Source organism: Mchenga conophoros, linkage group LG11, assembly GCF_057382185.1.
Source record: "Mchenga conophoros isolate Kocher_MC1m ecotype Shallow Benthic linkage group LG11, M_conophoros_male_GT1.1, whole genome shotgun sequence".
Classification (NCBI taxonomy): domain Eukaryota; kingdom Metazoa; phylum Chordata; class Actinopteri; order Cichliformes; family Cichlidae; genus Mchenga; species Mchenga conophoros.
The window spans coordinates 31,151,818-31,172,303 of NC_140536.1; the positions used below are offsets into that span (position 1 = coordinate 31,151,818).

The following is a 20,486-nucleotide window of genomic DNA, read 5'->3' on the forward strand; positions in this document are numbered from 1 at the left end:
TTGAGTTGTATTCATGTTATCAGCCACAATAAAGGCTTGTTTTTGGTTTGCAACTCAAGTTCAGTCTCCTCGCCTCTGTCTGTGCCTGGGTCTCACTCACTCCACAGACATCAGGCAAATAAAGTGATAAAGTATTGGTGATGGGCTTTTACAGCCTCTTGAAAGCTCTAGGGTTTTGCAGTCTCCAGTCATATACATCTATTCAGATATTAAGGAATAGATGTTTGCAATTGCACCTATTTTAACTCAGTCAAGAATTATAATAGATTTTCAATTTCTTATAGACAAAATTGACAAATTTCCAGAAGCTCAGGAGACATTAGATCAAAATTTCAGTTTATACTTTGAAAATAGATTTAAATTTTCAGGTTATACATTAATTTGGCCCATAAAAGCAATTGTAAGTAGCTTTGTCTGCTTCTTTTAGGCAGGAATATAACTTGTAGATATATAGTGATGTACTTTCAAGTAGTGATTGTATGAAGTGTTTTTTGATGATTAAATATATGCTACAATTACAGCACATACAGCTATAAATTCAGATAGTAATATAATTATAAAAGGTAAGCATTGCTATTCACCTTTTATCAGATTTTCTGTACAGTTCATGTATAGTTAATGTTTGTTTTTTTCAACCCCCAAATTAAAATAAAACACACAGAGCCATATCGTTTAGATTTCAACAGTGAAGATTTATATCATAATTTACACATTTTGACATATTCGCTCATAAATAACTATGTAAACAGAATGTAAACAGAGACAGTTTTCAGGGGTATCTCCTCTGGAGTTAAAGCTCTGAACGAAGAAAGACACGCTTTGGTCAAACATTAGTTAGAGAAAAAGACGATGAAACAGAGGAGGAAGCTATGGAGATCAGGGTGTTGGCGTGTAACTGCTAACGAAAACCACAGTTGCACCGTTGTAGTAACATTAAGTTGGGTCTTAATGCCATGATGACCAGTATCATATATATTGTACAAAGTGTGAATGGTGTGAGCATCGGCACTGAAGATATAAAGTAGGACGAGGGGGCCAGTGCATGAAGGAAGGCCGAGGTGCTTTGGTGTAGGCCAGTTCGGTAACGAGATAGTGGACGGGCAGGGTTGAAGAAATGGGCCATTGTTTCTCAACCAAAGTATTAACAAATAACATTAACAACAATAAAATCAAAAACATGAAACACAACGAAAGACCACAGCTAAAGAGTGAACACCTCACCATGTACACAAAATACATCATCCCTTCCCTTCTTCAGCATTTTGATTTCTCAAGTCCTTCCTTTGTTTGGATATTTCCATTTTTTTTGGTGCGCATTTAAAATGAAAGCCAAGCGAACTTTGGTTTCTGGTGTCAACTGTAAATCCCTAAATGTGAGGACGTTCACACCTCTGTTGGGTGTTGACAACGTTAAATAGAAGATAAAACAAAACAAGAGGAGGGACGAGGGAACGGAGGTGGCTTACCAGCCTCCCAAGTCTGTTATGTGCTACACGTTGAGCAGGCTGTGCCTCTTCTTTGGACCACATGAAGAGCTGCACTCCAGTTCAATTTGGTTCTTCTTCTTCAAGTAGCAAAAGAAAGCAAATAAATACAAAACTCCCATCTTCAGCTGTCCTTTTAAATGCAAACACACACAGACACACACTCATCGCATCCACACTGAGGTAACCGTTGTGAAAAATATACAAAAAAATGCCCTTTCTTGTTTCATTTAAATTAAGTAGGGATCAGAAAAGGGCGTAGAGAAGTTATTAGGCAGGGCTGAGTTAAACGTCTTCTTTCTAAATTAACAAATTGCTCTGCCACGCTTTGGCAAGCTCTCTTAAGCCTTTCAACCTGCTATTATTGATTTCTACATTTAAATAGGTAAAACCCTGAAGAATGGATACCCCTGGTTCTATAGGTCAGAGGTCACAAGACAGATATATGCATAGGGAGAGTGCCTATCTACAAAGAAATGGCCACAGGAAAAAAAAAAACTATAGAAAATCAATGTAACCATCCCACATATTGCTTTTGAAGACAACAAATAAAAGTAAAATAAATTAAGTATATAACAACAAAACGATCAAAAAACCCCACGGACATCTGAAATTAAAAATAAAATAATACAAGAACAACAATGATAAAAGCATTATATTAATAACATTACAGGTAAATCCTGTGTACATGATTGTCTCTAAGTATAATAAATGCTGAAACCATTAAGTAGTCATGGGACAGTGCAGCCCTGAGTACGTGAGTCCCTGAAAGGTTTAAACCCTGGAGTGGTCATGATGTCACTACTCATGACAACCAGGTAGACATATTTACAGTTGTTGCTCCTGGCAACCCAGTCCACCATGCAGTCTTGGCTCTATGTCTCTCAGGTGCAAAAAGGTCACTTAAGCGTGATCCTCTGATTCCTGCTTGACAGTTATGTTGGCAGGAAGTGGGGGGATGGGACTGCTGTGCCGCATCTTGATGACCGACGTCTCGTTTGGGGACTCGTACGCACCATAACCTGCAGACCGAAGCTCAGTGGTTTTACTCTTGTGGTGGGGATGGAAGTTTGAGGACTTAATGTCACTCTCCCTCCACAGCATCCCCAAAACCTGCTTCTCCAACATGGCTTCTATCTCCACCCCTCCCTGCAACTGCTCCAGTCGCTCAGCGTGTTCACTGACGTCAAAGCGCTCAATCTCCTCATTGGCGCGGTGCACTTCCTCCAAGGCAATCTGGCTTGAAATGGCTGGGCTTCCAGAGCTGGAGCTTGCAGCCAAACAATAGCCCTTCAGGTGAAGTCGCAGGCTACACAGGTGGATGTAGTGGCGATGGCAGTGGGGGCATTTGTGTGGACGCTCGCGGGAGTGCAGGCGCTTGTGCAGCTTAAGGTGGACAAACTGGGTGAACTTAGCAGGACAGAGTTTGCAGTGGTAGGGCTTCTCCCCTGAGTGAAGGCGCAGGTGAGTTTTCAGGTTGCTGGTGCTGCTGAAGCGCTTGTGACAAACCTGAATGATGAGAAGCAAAAAAAGAAACCCTGTCAGAACCCTGTAGAAACCCACCAGTTAACAGTCATCTATGCTCATTAGCACTCTGGTAAAGCAATAAATGTGATATTTTCTCACCTGACATTCATGTGGCTTCTCCCCAGTGTGGACCAGGTAGTGTTTTTGCAGGTGAGCCAGCTGAGTGAAGCCTTTGCTACAGGTTTGACATTTGAAAGGTCTCTCCCCACTGTGGACGCGAAGATGAACCTGCGTGACAAGAAGAGAAAAAAACCCCGTCTCTACATGCTAAAGATAACATTGTGATTCAAAAAGCATGCACATGACAGCCAAAACCTACCTTCAGGTTTGACAGCTGTCCGAAGGTCTTGCTGCACACGTTGCACTCATATTTGATTTTGCCATTCTGCTTCTTCAGAGGGTAAGGCAGTGCCTTGTAGCCTGCTGAGCCTGCACCACGCTTCACCTTGGTCAGGTTAATTGCCTCGTCATCGTGACAACGCTCGCTGGTGTTGCCCAGCAGGGCTGAGGTAGGCTTAGTGGGCACCTGCTCACTGGGAGGTGCTGTGCCTGCAGTCGGGGAGCCGCTGGAGGGAGCGTGGGCTGAACCATGAGAGTGAGGGTGCCTGGGATAAGTGCTGTGAGGACCTGTTGTGTCTCTCAGAGAAGTAGCAGCTGAGAAGGCACTTGTGGGCCCTGGAAGGAGGAAGTCTCTGTGGCCAGAAATGGAGGAGGGGTGCACAGGGTCAGGTATTAGGAAGCGCCTCTGTGTTTCAGAAGGCAGGAGGGGCACATGATGGGGCAGGAGGTTGCTGTAGAGGGGATACATCCTGGGAAAGATTCCTCCTACAGTTGGGATGCCACCACCAGGGAGAGGATAGTGATGGGGCATAAGATAACGTGAGTAAGGGGCCCCTGGAGGGTAGAAGGGAGAGGAGAGGGGGGCAGACGGTGGGGAATAACCAGGATAGGTTCCCAGTCCGGTGGGATAGAAGGAAGCAGGCGATGGTGCTGCACCAGAGGGGCTTCCGTGAGGGCTGCTCTCTGGGCTGCTCCTTGCTGATGGGCTAGGTGTGGCTGAGGATTGGTTGCCAGGCGAGTGAGTTGAGGGGTAAGCAAGGCGGGCAGCTTTGTGATTGAGGAAGTCCTCAGATATTTGAGGGTGGGCCCTGAGAGGTGGGTAGAGGGCACGAGGGTACAGGAGACGATCGGGGCTGTCGGCACAGCGTGGACGTGTGGGAAGCGGCCTGTTGGGCTCCCTCTTTGTGGACGACGAAGATGAGGTGCCACGCAGAATAGAAAGAACACTGTGTTCTTTCTTTGGTGGGGTGGGGGTCACTGCGACAGGGGACGGGCTGGATGTTTCTTGCACATGCTCCTCATTGCTCACCTGCTGCTGCTTTACCTCCAAAATAGACTGCTCTGAAGGGACAGACAGAGAAAAAAATGGTCAGGGAGGGGTTTGTCAAATCAAAAAAATGATTTTAAAAACATTTGGCATTTAAATCACAACTTCTTTATAAGAACATAAAAATCTCTGTAGTAGAGATGTGTGCAACTCTGTGTTAAGAAACACCATTAGTAACTCAGTGGGGCAATTAGCGTGACAGATTTGACGAACGAGTGTGGGGCCAAAAGACGGGAAGTGAGGTGTGACAGCTCCCTTTAGGCATTCTGTGTGTGTGTGTGTCTATAAAATCAAGATAAAATCAAATGGTGGCAGACCGACAGAGAGGGCTGATGGAAGGTTTCCTGCTAAAGATATACTAAGAAAAAACTTGGCCTCCACCTGCCCTCCATAAACACACATACACACACCTACACCATGTGACAAGGTACACACACACAGAGGCGCCTCCAGACAAAGGCCTCTGTCTGATTTGTTGACTCTTCCACTTTTGGACAGCACACACACACGTTTGATCAAGCTCCTGCTCTCCTCATTTTCCTGGCCACTTGCTATTGTTTCCGGGTCAAAGGTTAAATTAAAGCGCTTCCTCCTCACTCACTCGCACCTACTGTCTTCTCAGTATGATGAAAGAGTAGATTAGGAGGCGAGCTCACTCACATACACTCTAAAAGCCCCGGGATGTCAGTTCGCAGCACATCTCGGCTGTTAAATTGCCACAGATGGGCTCTTAAAATGCCGTTGTGTATTACCTATAAGCTCATTTAGTGGGCAGTCAAGTTTTTACTACGAGGTCGCCCAGAGGGACATGCGTGTGTGATATTGCAAGTGTGTGTGTTTGAGAGAGACGGAGCATGTCAAAGTTAATCTTAAGTGCCAGTACTGGTGAAATTTGCTTAACTCCTCCTGATTCAGCCCTTCACTCACAGTTGCACACATAGTCAGTGACCCTTTTGTCAGCAGTATAGCGACAGTGTGTAAACACTGAGGTTATCAGTTAGTCTTACTCCTCCTTCTCTACCTCCTCCCTCCATCCCTCTTCTGAAAAACAAACAGGGCAGCCATCTTGGAGATATCAATCTGTCAACACGGCCCTTCTGCCAGGAAGTTCAAGTAGTCAACAGAGGGGGGTAGGAGGTGCAACTCTACCTCTCTCATTCCCTCCTCCACCTTCTTTCTAGTCTTTTTAAGTGGCAAATATATCAGCGTGATTGGCTGACACGCTCGCACACACATGAGCAGCAAGCTTGTGTGCATGTGTTTGAGGTGAAAAGGGTGGCTATAAATATGGTGGCATGTCACGCTCCTGACTGTGTGCGTGTGTGTGGGAAGAGAGAGTGTCTTTGAACACAACGCATGTACACACACACACACACACACACACACACACACACACACACACATGGATGACAGGTGCTCTCCAGCGCTAACACTTCAAGAGCGCATATGACGGCGACAAAAAGAGAAAAAGGAGAAAGTGAGGGAGTAAAACTGTGGTGCATGCTCACTCATTTTGCTCACACACTTAAACACATACATATGTCTGGTTTTGCTATGACTGCGCTAGAAAGAGCTAAAACCAGAAAGAAAAATATGATACAAACAACTGTCATCGTTGCGCTCCTCGGGAATATAATACAGGTTGTCGCTCGGTTCGGAACAGAAGCTCTAGTGCCTCCTTAAGGACACATGTAACATTTTACAACGAGCAAAACGCAAAACTTTGATGAGAATCTAGTGGGCGGTATCAGAGATTTTAGTTTTTGCAGTGTAGACTAATTTCTCTAAAAATGAAATGGTTTGAAAGCCCCAAAATAATCTAGTGGGTAGGCTACCAAATTATTGCAAAGAGTTAGTTTATAATGGTTATCTAGTGCCTAGATTTGCATTAGCTAGCTACCCTACCAAAACGTGGAACTTATTTAGTATTTAAGCGGTTCATTTCGGGCGCATCTACTTGCATTAGTAGCGAACAAAATGAGTCCACTTCCTCAAGCAACAAATCGGTGAAAAATAACAATATTTTACAACAGTCGATGCCGGTAAAGCAACGTTAAATAGACTAAAATCACTAATAAACTTCGATGACTTAATGGTATCACATTCGGTGCGCAGCATAACTATTAAAATTCAGCAAAGCAGCTTCCTCTTCTTTTACCTTTTGCCCTTTTAACTGAGTTTCAGTTTAACGTTACTTAGTCAGAAAGATTGTGGTTTTTCTTCTTCGTTTTACTCAGCCAATGACATTATTTCTGACAACGTTTGTAAAGCTTAACTGTAGTGGGCAACACCAACAGTCAAATGTTTTACTCATTTTAGGAATGAAAGATCAGTAGAAGTAAAAAAAAAAAATAAATGAAAAAGGGCTAGAAACTTGTGTGGTAGCTCCAGGACAAAAATGGAGTCAAATGAAACAACTGTTTCTGCTGCAGGTAAGAATCGGTATTCAAGTCACTGGTAGGTCAACAAAGCCTGTGGGGCTTAACTGACAGGGGAACCTAATTAAAGGCAACACTTCTACTGTATACACGCTGAGTTGCGGGGAGGGGAGGCAGGCAAAGGGATCGTGGGTACCTCCTGCCTCTGTGCCCCAGGTCATGCGCATTTTTCCCTGGGCAGTGGAGTCACTCTGGCTGGGTGTGCTAGTTCCTCTGCCAGCTTAACACTACTATTAGCCTGCTGTCACACCTGGAAACCACTCAGCTCCCACTCTCTGCCTTTGTTTTCCTCTTAGCTCGGTCTCCCTTTGATCAGCTCAACTACAGTGAATGAGCGTAGTTAGTCGGCCGTGTTTAAAGGTTGAGATTAAGCTTTTTTATTGGTTAGACTGATTAGTTAAATACCATTAGTATGAAATAAAGCACAAATATTTGAGAACTCTTTTTAATACTTGTTAATGTGCATTTTGCATATACTCTTATGAGAGCAAGTTTTTCCCGTCAAAAGGTCACCGAAAACACGCAGTCAAGCAAACACACTCTCCGACTCTTCTGCAGAGGTTGAGCAAGGTTTTGTGCGTGCACGTGTGTGCGAGCTTTTATGTTAAAAGCGGGTCTTTAAGCGTGTAAGACTGTGGCATTAGGGGCCGTATCCCCTGTCTGTGTAATTACACTGTCACTAGCACACACACACAAGCAAAAATACAACGCTGATACTGACAGAGATGAAAGGTTGTTGGTCTTGTACTTTTGAGTGCGTGTGTGTGTGTGTGTGTGTGTGTGTGTGTGTGTGTGTGTGTGTGTGTGAGAGATAATGACAGGCTAATGTTGAGAGAGGAAGGAGACACAGCTATATTCAAAAACACTGCTAGGGTTTAAGAGCGGCGACAGGACACAGTCAAGACAAACACACCTACACTGACTATTGATTTCATGTTTTTTATGTGCGGTGGTCAGTGCATCAGGCGAGTAATAATGCATGCTGCTCTTTCACAGCAAGTGAATGCTGTAGTAAGTTTTAACCACACGAGATGTCAGATAACAAATTATGTTTAACTTCAGAAAGAAAAATTAATGATTAATGTTCCAGTGAATGTCACTACTTCTACTCATCAACTTTGTGGTTTCAAAAAATGTCAAATCACGGGAACTTACTAAGTTTCTGCATCATCAGCTCCCCAGACGGTGGGTAGTGCAGGCGTCGGGCAAAGTCGTGGCAGTACCAGACAAGCAGCTCGGCACCAGCTGGGACAGGCTTCACAGTATAGAAGTAAATCTCCATGCCATTCTGACACGCCGCCAGGTTCTGCTCTGCTGCCGAGTGGGCCGGGTTCACATACCGCATCCAGTTGGAGCGAGTCTCATCCAGGCCATCGACAAAGTGATGAAATTCTCCGTCCACATAAATCTGAAAAGAGAGAGGAAGAAAAAAATAATAGTGAGTTAATTTACCTGAATGTAAGATTACACTGAAGTTAATTTAACAGAAAAAAGGGAGAATAATATAAATCCCTTGTCCTTTGTTCCTTTTTTATGCTTATTCAGGTCTTATGAGAAGAAACAAAGCAGTAACATGCAAAAAACTTATTTCACTCTTATTTCACCCCCTCCTTCACTTATTACATCTTAATTACAATGCTAGCAATTTGATGAATAAACAGGTTCATTTAAGTAGCTAACAAAGCAAATATCTAAATAAGTAACATTACCGCTTAATTAAAATAGTGAACTAGCAAAATTAGGAGAAGAAGTTAAACAACTGGCTAAAATGCTGGTAAAGAAGCAATTCATTGATTAAAAAAAATCAGTCAGAAAACAACTAAACAAGTAAAAACAGCTGCATGTTTGTCAGAATACTTGATTGAAGTAATAAAGCAAAATAATTTACTTATCATGTAGCAAAGAAGTAGCTGCCACCAAGCAGACACCACTGGTTATAAACTGCATCACATACATACATCTTAAATCTTTTCTCGTCTCTTTCTTAATGGTTTCATTCCTTACCATCTCCCTCTCTTCACTTTCATCTCTTTGAGCCAGAAGAACAGACAGAGACAGACAGAGAGTGGTGAGGAGGAGGAGATCCTCTTTTATATTGAAAAGGGAAAGGAAAGACCAACTCATTTTCTGCCTCTCCTCCCCCTTTCTCTCTCTGTCTCTCTCGTTCTCTGTCTTAATAACTCGTTTTTTTCTTGGCTTGGCGTGTGTGTGTGTGTGTGAGAAAGTGAGATATGAGCATGAATGGAACTGTGGTTAGGTTCACATACTACACACACAGACACACACACACACACAGACATGCACGCACACACACACACACACACACACACCACACACTGTGTAGGCGGTGGTCAGGTAGATGGTTTTTGAGTATGTGCAGTCGCATTGTCAGTTACTGGTAGTGATGGAGCGTCTTCTGGCGAACAGTGTGTGTCAGTGTGTGTGGACTTACAGGAACGGCAGCGTGACATGCTATTTGTATACGCTGACATCACATCCTCATCTCCGTTCCTTGAACAGACTCACACACACACTCACACACACACAGAAAACAGCAAACCCAATTTCCTGTTCGGTGACTGACTTTAGATGTGCGTGACGTCACAGGAAGGGGTCTCTCCGGCTTCTGAGGAAGTATGTGTTTCTGCTGTTGTGTGTATCTTTGATGTTTGTGCTCACCCTCCAAAAGTATTTGCGGTTGGCGTCTTTGGGGACGCTGTCAGCCGTGTAGATCTCGCCCACCAGGGGACCGAAGCGAGTTCCTTTGGGGATGTACTCCCTGCTGCACACGCCAGCCACCTGCACGATGACACGTACATATAGACAGGTTAGGGAAAAACACGTCAAGGCCAAACAGGATGTTTGAAGTGGATTGGGTGATGATGATGAAGTCTGAAATGTTTGAAGAGGACGTTCAGGTGTGTGGAATATGTGTTTTCATAATATCTGCACAGCCATCTGTAGTACATATCATTAAGTCTCATTAAGTCTTATTTCAAATACAGACTCAGACACACAGTGTCAACCAGCTGTCAACAGAGACAATGATTAATGAACCAGCTCCACACTTGAGTTCATCTGGAGCGTCTGTGTTGGTGTGTGACTGCAAATGGCTGAAGACAAAACTAAAATCTCTTTCTTCGAGTCTCTCCCTCTGTCTCTCTCCTTACACCTCTACTGCTTGCCACATCAAACCAAAACCACCGCCACTTCACATGCTTCAAGAGGAAACATTCAGATACTTGGGTAAAAAAAAACCAACAACCATGTTTCTCCTTTTTTCTCACTCTGTCATCTGATTCAATCAAAGAGCAAGAGGTGAGAAGAAGAAAAGGAAGAAGAAGAAAAGCAAGGGATTATGTGGTGACTAGACGTTTGGCTCCAGCCATGGATGGTAGAGAAATGCACTCACACACATTTTCTTCATGCTTAACCCACACAAACAGAAGTCTTTCCCAAACCCCCTCGTTCCCTGATGACATGGGAAATCCCCATTTTTCCCTCAATAGGACCAGACATGAAAATGTGTTAGCATGTGATTAAAAAACCCCCAACTTATTAACAGGCTTTTACAAAGCTCTCTCTCTCACTTTGAACATAATGTAGCTTTCTTTCTAGAAGCTGCCATCCTCAGCCTTACCTTTTTTCCCTCTCTTAAATATTATCTGATAGAATATCAGCTTGTAAAGTTCTCTTCAGCTTCCCACTGCTAATCGCCTGGTGAAAAAAATCAATGACATCAAGCAGCTTTACTGGGAACCTCCCAAGTGCCAAAACTGACATTTTCTGAGCGACAGTCATGCATCTTTAAAATACCTTGAAACACAGCATAGAAGTGCTGTGGCTTTTCTACTTTAAAATATCCTATCTGTGACAATCTCTAAAGTGGAAACAAGCTTTTTTTTAAATTGCTTATTTTTGCTCTTAGTCACTTGGATATCTGATTGTTTTCTGGAACATTATTAAATGCTTTTTAACCCTTTGCTGCTGCAAACCACTCTTATCACTCTAAGAGTCATGGTGGTTCTGTTCACTCTCCCTGTTATCAAGTTTCATCCATTGCCTGTTGACATTTTGACTTTGCCACCCCCAGTTAGATCAGTGAAAAAAAGTCTATTACTTTAAGCTTATCTATAATCATGTAGTGGGCGATTGGTTAGTAAAGAAATATTTACAGTACAGGAAATCGTCAAATGCTTCATATGAAGCATTTGAGTGATCAAAGCTCAAATCACACTCTGACACTTTCTCATTCAGCAGTTTTAAGACGAGCAGATGGAAACAGTCTGATGCACTGTGTTGGATGAGAGGCTTGATGGTGCCCCCTGCCTGCATGGTTCGGTATTTCAAGTAGTTTTATGACTTGAAACAATTGCAATCAAGGCGCCATAATTTTTCTCAGATGACACAATCCTTTTCATGGATAGATACAAGCTGATAAAACAGCACTGTAAGTCAAATCTGTTTCTGATGTTTCACACACCCACGCACACATAAATGCCTCTGTGTGTGTGTGTGTGTGTGTGTGTGAAGTTTTACGAGACCTGACCCCTTTTTTATTACATGACCCATGTCTGACTCACAGTTGTGTGTATGTACAGATGCCTTTCTCTGCCTCAATGTGTATGAAATATTCTGGCTGGAGAGAAAGTTTGTCTGTCTGCCAGCATGTGCCCGTGTGTGTGCGTTTGTGAGTGTGAGAGAGAGTCTGACCTCCTTGCTGCCAGCCAGGTGTTTGAAGGCCAAGTTACGGGGCAGCGAAGCCTCGGCTCTGGTCGTCGACATCATCATGGCATCACCGTCTGGGCCCGCCTCACATGCCGTGTCTTTGACAATATACGTGCACTTCTCTTCAAACTCTGCCTCTGTCCACTGTGTCATGTCTGCTTCCTCCATGTCGACGTCGTTATCTGTCATCGTGCCCGCTCCACCTGAGCCTGTGCTGGTGGCAGAGGAAGCCATCTTGGCTCCGTGGCGTGCGTCGTCCTGCTCCATGGTGTGCGCCCCCTCACTGGTCAACATGGCCGAGCTATGAGAGGTCGCCTGGACAGGAAAGGCAGGAGCGAAAAAGGTTACTTCTGATCACTTTTATCTAAATATTTCCACTAATGGAAGCTCAGCAAGTGAAAAATAGTTGAAATTAAGAAAGACATTGCAAAAATAGAACAAAAAAAGAAAGAAGTAAGAGAAAGAAAGCCGAGTAGATGGAAGAAAGGAAAAGGAAACTAGATCAATCGAGACAGACAGTAAAAAAGCAACAGAAAGGAAGAAGGGACAGCAAGAGACAAATAAGAAAAAGAAAAAGTTAAAGAAGAGAAAAAAAGAGAAAGTAGAAACTGGGAGTGGTGGGAAAAACTACCACAAGAGAAGGAGATATGGGAGGAAATGATAAGAGGAAAGAAAGAAAAGGATTGGAATGATGTAAGATAAACTCCGAAAGAAGAGATCAGGAAAGACAAAGAGGAGAGGAAGAGATGTGATTATTATGTGTGGTGATTCAGTGAGAAAGGAGGGGGTCTGACTAATGCTACAGTCACACACACACAGACATACACACATATAGACACACTTACACACACGCGTAAATGAACATGCACACTAAGGGAAAGACAGGAAGCTGCTTGTCTTGTCAACTATTTAGACTAAATGTTAACTAATTTGGGAAACAATTAGGGGAAAGAAATGACAAAATTCCAGTCTTCATTTTGTCATGACTCTAGTAAAGACCAGCTCATTTTAATAATAATAATGATCTAATAATCTAAATGCATACCATTTTCCAAATAAAACTCCTAATCCAGCATTGTAATAATTCATTCCTTTGACTACAGTCCCAATCATTTTAATCACCTGAAATGGCCCTTCTGGTCTTACTGGTGTTTGTATTACAAAGCTTTTTTGTTATCAGAATTGAGTGATGTCTTCAAGGTGAAACTGAACATGACTCAGGCTGATATAGGAGCGTAGGATACCTCAGGAGACAACGATCAAGCGCGGTAACGAAAAGCAACTGATGAGGAACTGAGCTTGTGTTCTCACACATAGTGACGAAATATGATTATGAAAATCCCAAACCATATGAAGAACTGTGTGTAGTTTTTACAAGCTGCGCTGTCGATGAGATTTTCCCCTTTACAAAAGATCAAGCGTAAACGAAGTTCTATGCTTGAGCCTCAAAAAATCGACCCGATGTTTAAAAGAACAATATAACAAAAAGTAATTAACGGTCTGAGCAAACTTTCCAAGTGACCTCTTTGTCTCTAACTTTCTTTCTTTTCCTGAAGCAAAGAAAGTTTTCCTGTTTTGTTTGCGGTCGTTTTCTCCCATGCTTTTACTCAGAAAGACAACGACACTGCAACTTGGAGCTTAACTAGCAGAGGTGTGGACTCGAGTCACATGACTTGGACTCGAGTCAGACTCGAGTCATTAATTTTATGACTTTAGACTTGACTTGAAATAATGTTCTAAGACTTGTGACTTGACTTGGACTTTTACACCAATGACTTGGGACTTGAATTGGACTTGAACCGGTTTACTTGAAAAGACTTGATATTTTACCCCAAATATAAAATTTAACATGCATATTATATAGAGATTGAAAATGTGACGTCATTTACGGGTAGAACCGCAAAGGATTCTGGGAACTCGTGGCAAGCGGTACTAGCGCACGCAGGCTTTCAATTGAAACCAGTCACACAGCGATAAAAAGAAACACAAAAATGTCAAGAAGCTGTTGTATTATTAACTGCAATAGCTGGTCGCATGACAGCCACGGGAAGCCGACGGGTAAAGAGATCGGTTGTTATCGGATTACGTCATTGAAGAGAAATTGTTCGAGCCATGTTTCCGAAGTGACAAAGATGCGACTGGATTGCAGCCATTCAAAGACCAATTATAACGTCCCAGAACACTCCAGCTCACAGGTTAGTCTGCTCCAAGCATTTCCACAAAGGTCAGTCTGCTGTTGTAGTTAATGCGTCATTTTTCTTAACATAATTGGTGATATAGGTTACAAGCAAGACTGGCGCTGAACAGAAATTGTCGCGCTATGCTCCTATGTTTATTGTGCATAAATAGTGAATTGTCCTGACAGAATATTGTGTTTCGCTTCTGTTATTATGGTACATTGACAAAAACATATACTTTTATTCACAGGGTAAAACAGTTGTTTTGTATCACTAATTGTCCAGTACGATTACAGCATACAGTATTGTTGTCACTGCTACATTTCTGTGATGCTACCAGAAATTATTTCCACTGCTAATTAACTACCGTTGAGCTCAAAGGTCCTATTAATAAACGGTTAACGAATGTGTATTTATGACGACGATTTGTGAGACTGGTAAACTTATGATACGTACGATGGTCTTTACTTTCTACACGGTGCATTTCAAGGTCCTGCACCCATCCGTCGGTAAACTGTACCTGGGCTTGTTGCAGTGACCGGAAGTTACTAAACTTCATGAGTGTATGCACTCACTCCAAGAAGCGTATAATTATAAATATGCATATAAATATGCTACGATGAGATAGCTGACTTCATCTAACTAGCAAATGTTTTCCAGGCTACGTTGGTGATGCAGTTTTTTTTTTAATTATATTTTTTTTAAAATATCATTTATTTATGTATGATATTTTTGTCATGCGATTTTAAAGCCGGTCCTACAAGCGCATCCAAGAATAACATGCAGCTTATCTCAGAACTGTCGGTGAAAATTATTCTTGGAGCTAGGTTTAATTGAGCTGCATTTTAAAGAGGTGCAATTTCACAATTTGTGTATATTTTCTAAGTTCACTATTTTGTCATGTGTTGAGAAAAACACAGATTTAAAAATTACATGGGTCTAATATTTACATTTAGCATATAACTGCAACATGCTTTTTTTCGTTTTTTTTTTTTAAAGACTCGAAAGGACTTGAAATTCAAAATTTCAGACTTGTGACTTTACTTGGGCTTTTACACCAGTGACTTGAGACTCGACTCTGACTTGCCTGACATTACTTGAGACTTGACTTGAGACTTGAGGATAAAGACTTGAGACTTACTTGAGACTTGCAAAACAATGACTTGGTCCCACCTCTGTTAACTAGCTTACACATGTAAGAAATTTGGACTTTGCTGGATAATGTGATGAATCTACTCAGATTATGTGACGCTAACATCTTCCGTATTTCCTCCCTCTTAATTCCCCCTCCTCCGTGTCTCTCCCTGGGGTTGAAGACAGAGGAAGGAAATGCTGTCTGTGTCTGAATGAAGCTAAAATTGGAAGCAGAGTGGCACTGCAGCGGAACCGGCAAATCATCCCGACTCCCAGCTTGTGTGTGTGTATGTATGTTAGTAATGGACGGGGGAGTGATGAGGAAGGGAGCGTCAAAACTTTTCCATTTGGGGGGCCACAGCAGCGCAAACAAAACTTCAAACGTGATCCCACCCAAGACAATCCCACACACACATACAGGGACAGGCAGATATCCACAAAGGGACAAACATGCTGCTTGTCCCACGCAGAGCAGCAGAAAGCAGCAGATCTTCAGTGAGCACACTCAGGTCTGCAAATGCTTCTGAAGCCACAAAAAAGAATATTTCCCTCACATTCAACAACTTTGTGCTTAAACAGTCAGCACACAGATACTAAAGTTACACATGAAAATAAACTCTATAAACACCCTTAGTTACTGAAAATGTAGACTTATATTTTCAAATTTTAACACTTTTATAGAAGACAACACTTTTGAGCACTTGCAACCAATGCAACTGACTTTCCTGTTCCAGAATTGCAATCAAAAAGTAGTTTCTAAACCCAGAATCTTAAAGTATGTTGACTGTAACAGTCTGACTTGCCAGGCTGTAACAAAGCAAATCACCCAAAATACATTTAAGTATCTTAAAACCACAAAATCTAATTTTTGACTAGCAAAACAATAAAAACTCCAGTGAGAAAGATTTTTCCCAATCAGCGGCTGGATTTTTTTTTTTTACTACAAAGGATACGCTAAGCGAACAACAGGTTCTGCCCAATTTGTTATTAAAATGAAGATCACTTGAAAGTGATCAGTTATGAAAATACAATATTTGATCTCTCTTGAATTTACTTTGCATAACAGCTGCAACATTGAAAACTAATAGTGAAACCAAGAACCAAGAAACAATTCACTGTTTGCACATGTAGAGCAACTGAAAAATATGTAAAAGGCGAATCTGCATACAGGCAGCCAGATTTCACATTAAAATGACATTAAATAACAACATTAAATTCTAAAAACCTGAAAAAACAGACATGAGGAATCATGCCAAGACTGTTTTTTTCTGAAATTCATGTGGGGGAAAAAACACTACTGTTATAACAAAAATCACATGTTTCCATGAACAAACAATGATTGATTTGTAAAAATATGTAGAAAATACGTCAAATATGTGAAAATAACTGAGCTGCTAAACAAACATTGTAATACCTCAGTTTTTCAAACTAGTAAAAGCATCTGCAGCAGCAGCTAACCATTTTAAGAAAAATCTTATTAGAAAAATGAAGTCACGTTGGCTGCAACCTCAAATTTCTAATTAAAAATCGTCCTAATGTTCAGAAAACAAGGCTGAAAATGAGATTAAAATAAGCTTAAAAGTATATTAAACTGGATTAAAAAGCACACACAAAAAAAAACTCTTAAAGTTTTATTTCTACTCTAAATTCTGAAATTTTTATTTAGTTTCTCTAAAACTAAAAGAAAAAAAAAATACAAAAGCAAAAAATCAATCTTTGTTCTTCTGTATCTTTTAGTAAAAATGTAAAAAAAAAATTGAGCATACGAACGAATGCTCCACACTTACTGTATAACTCTGGTCCCATCCACACATAGGGACGTCCGGTCAGATCCTTTCTCCCTGTATGTCTGTGAAGATAGCGTGTGTGTGTGGGACAGGTGCAGTAGTTCTCCGCTCCTTCTGTCCTTCCAGCTCCGGGTGCTGATATCCACACTAATGCGAGTGCGTGTACTCTGAAGTGAGTGTATGTGCGAGACAGAAGTCTATAGCTCCTCCTCTTGGCTCCACCCCCCTCATTCTCTCCTTCCTAACACACACACCAACTTTTCTTTGGAAGGAAGCAGCATGTGCTTTCACCTGAGGCCATAAGCTATACACACACAGAGACGCCGACATACACACAACACTGAAAACACAGCCTTTTGTCCCCCTGCCTGTTTTGTTTTTTGCAGTGATTATGATTATGTGTGAATATAAGTGTGTTTTTTTTGTGTTTAGGAGTTTCTTTCTCTGTGAGTGTGTCCATTCAAAGCATTTAAGGAGTAAACAACAACAACATATGTGTGCGTGAGAGTGTGTGCATGCGTGTGTGTGCATGTATTGGGGGAGGAAACTTTGAGTCACTGTCACAGGACATCCCTCTCTTCCTCAGCTAAACACACACAGTAACACACGCGCGCACGCACGCACACACACACACACACACACACACACACACACACACACACACACACACACACACACACTTTGCGTATACCTCTAGGGGGCAGGACTGGTTTGCTCTTGCTGCTCTTGCAAAAGAACTTAAAAGTACTCTCTCTCTCTCTCTCTTTTATTGTCTCTCCCCCTTTCTCTGTCGCTCTGCATCTTCCCCTTCAAATAACTTGCTCTCTGTCTCTGTCTTTCTCCATATGCTTCTCCCGCTGTCTTTCTTTCTTTTACGTTTTACAATGACTTCATTTCTGTTTTAATAGAAAATGAATTTTGCCTTATTGGCTCACATGCGATTGCACATGTCTGACAGGGAAGAAGAAGAAAGGGCAAAAAGAACAAACTCAAGCAATTACAACTGGTTTATTTTAAGGACAATACGCTGTATCCACTATATCCTAAATGTAAGGAACTCTTCTTTATCTCCTTAGGGCCGCCATCACTGGTCAAAGTAATTCTGGAGGAGATTTGAATGTAAAGACATTAAGGCAAATAAACTAAAGTTAGGGTATGTCACTGGAAACTAAGACACTGAAAGACAACACTGTAGTTACCTTTAAAACACATGGTAATATCTATAAACAGATATCAGCATATGAATATGTATAATCAATCTGCAACTGACAAACACCAACTTTACCACTGGAAGTGGTTTGGTGTTCATTGTTTAGCTCAAGTAACCCTTTACACTTTAGCAGGCTCTGGTTGCATGCAGGTAGATATTTCTTTTGAAGAACAAAGTGTACTAACTGTAACAACTATTGCCTTACAGCCACTTAACTTTTTAATACATCTACATTCCTAAACAGCGAGTAGATGACAGAACAGGAAATCTTATCTCTTCTGGCTTCACTGAAAGCACAAAAATATTGGTCTTTGCTTCCGGACGTTAAGTCATCAGACAATAGCTGACAGACTGGATCTACAGCGGCACTGGCTGTAGATTACAAAAGAGAAACTGTTCTGTATAATACCCAAAGGTTCTAAGTAAAACAATACACTCTCTCATCAGGATAATTCTGCTGCTTATTGTAAAATATGCTCTCAATGGCAAGATGTTTCTGGCTATAGTTGACATGGGGAAAAATTAAGCCTATGTGAAAACTGCAGTTATTCTAATGGCCACTTCAGGCTGGCTCTGAAATCAAGTCGGCCCTTGAAGATTGATATATTGAAATGCCCAACTTTGCAGCATTTAAAAAGAACCTGCTACAAAAATGATTTTGGCCTTTGGATAGTTTGATAGATGTTGTAGCTAGTGGACGTCTGCCAGGCCTCACCTTTACTGCTTCTTGGCAGTGTTTGCGGTGCCGGTGCTGTTTTCAAATGAATTAACTAAGACAGCAGCAGCCAGAATAAGTTTTCAAAATGAAGAGTCCAAAATCAACGGGTGATATTACGATGGCTATGCATGCATCATTTATACAGTCCACAGGTGTAAGTAAGACAACGGCTTTCGCTCAGTTCTCTCTTGCTATACATTTTGTATCTACTGTCTTTCTTTTTTCTTCCTATACATCCTCTCTCAGCTACCAGTTCAGTGGCATGCATAATTTAACGCACAGCTCTCACTCATTCGGCTTGTTATAACAAAAGCTCACTCTCTTACTAACACTGGAAATTCCCATCTAATTGTCCCCCTGACTCCCTCAATTTACCTCCTACTCATTCGCCTCCCTCCTCTCCTCGTTTTCTCCTCATTCCCTTTGATTTCCACATTGTATTTACAAAAATGATTTTCCACACTGACCTCTAACTCTAGTTTTTCCATCACTTTTCCCCTTTTAAAGCCTTTGTTCCTCTCAGGATTTTCACGTTTTTTTGCTCAGGTTGCAGAAGTGTTTTTTTTCCTCTACGACATGAAATTCAGTAGGTAAGTATAAGATCGGAAACTAAATCAACAAGTATATTAGAACTTCACAATATATAAAAATATATGCAGAATGAGTGTGAGAAAGAGACTAAATGAAATAGTTTTTGACTTTGATTTTTCTTTTTGCATAAATGAGAAATTCTCCATTCATACTATGAATTTTTGAGGGCAATAAATTTGATTATTCTCTTGTCTGGAAGCGTATGACTTTATAGTCTAGAATGCAAACTGACATTAAACTGAAAGGAACAGAGTGTACATGATATGAGTACTAGTCTGACAATCATCAGTATCAGCCCTCAGAGGCCTAAATGAGCTTCCTTCTGTTTGTGTTTTTTTTTCCTCTAATGAAGAATGATGATCAGGAAAAGAAAACAAGCAACAGGAAGACGACAAGAAGAAAGCAAGAGAGAGAGAGAAGGAGAGACAGACATCGGACCTCTCTCGCTCTGTCTCTGGTGACAGAGGGTCTGACCACATCACTCGCTGCCTACTGCTTCCTGCCAACGGACGACCCCGGCATAGACACACACACACACACACACACACACACACACACACACACACACACACACACACACACACACACACACACACACAGAGCTGCAAATCTGCCCCACAGCTGTCGGACATGTTGATGCTTTACAACCAAGCAATTCCTCCCTGTGCAAAACAACCGGCGACAGAAAGAGGGAGAGAGCAGATGAGAGACAGAGAAAGCTTGAGGAGAAAGAGATATTAAAAAGAAAACACTCTTTTACTCAAAGGAGTACATTTTTTATCTTCTATCATCATTTTTATGATAGATGATTCACTTAAAAATGACTACTATGTTTCCCTTTCAAGTTTCCTTCACACTCTTTGTGAAGGGGTGAGGACATTTATATAGCTATGGGGTATCTGAAGTTGGTGGGGAGCAGTGTCTGAAGTTACCCTGAAGTCACACTGAAATGTGCTTTTTTAAATTGTATTGTTTCCACAGTGGCCCTGCATGCATACCTGCAGGATACAGAGAGGACAGACAAAAGAGGGTCCAAAGACCTCCTGGGTCTCTGTTGGTTTAACAGAGGGCCTCTATCACAACCATGCTCACACATACAGTAGCGTGAGCACACACATATTCTCCACTTACACAAACTTTCTACTTAGCTTGGCATTTAAACTCTTTGAGTTATCTTGAAATCTGCAATTTGTGAGACGTTTTCAAAACACAAGGAAGTACAAGGAAGAGCAGAGAGAAGAGGAGAGTAGAGAAAGAACAGAGACAAAGAGAAAGGTGGGTTTCAGGACATACATGTGGGATTAA

The 20,486-nt window shown here is 41.6% G+C and overlaps 1 protein-coding gene across 1 annotated transcript; it reads right to left on the reverse strand.

The window, feature by feature from the left end:
- Positions 1-692: 692 nt before the first annotated feature.
- Positions 693-16,799, reverse strand: prdm1a (PR domain containing 1a, with ZNF domain). The gene is made up of 7 exons (XM_085292485.1): positions 16,663-16,799; positions 11,550-11,879; positions 9,516-9,635; positions 7,992-8,244; positions 3,331-4,412; positions 3,111-3,239; positions 693-2,993 (listed from the first exon to the last, which is right to left on the reverse strand). Exons 1-7 carry the CDS (start codon positions 16,687-16,689, stop codon positions 2,388-2,390), a joined length of 2,547 nt encoding a protein of 848 aa, XP_085148611.1. The 5' UTR covers positions 16,690-16,799; the 3' UTR covers positions 693-2,387.
- Between the last annotated feature and the right edge of the window lie 3,687 nt (positions 16,800-20,486).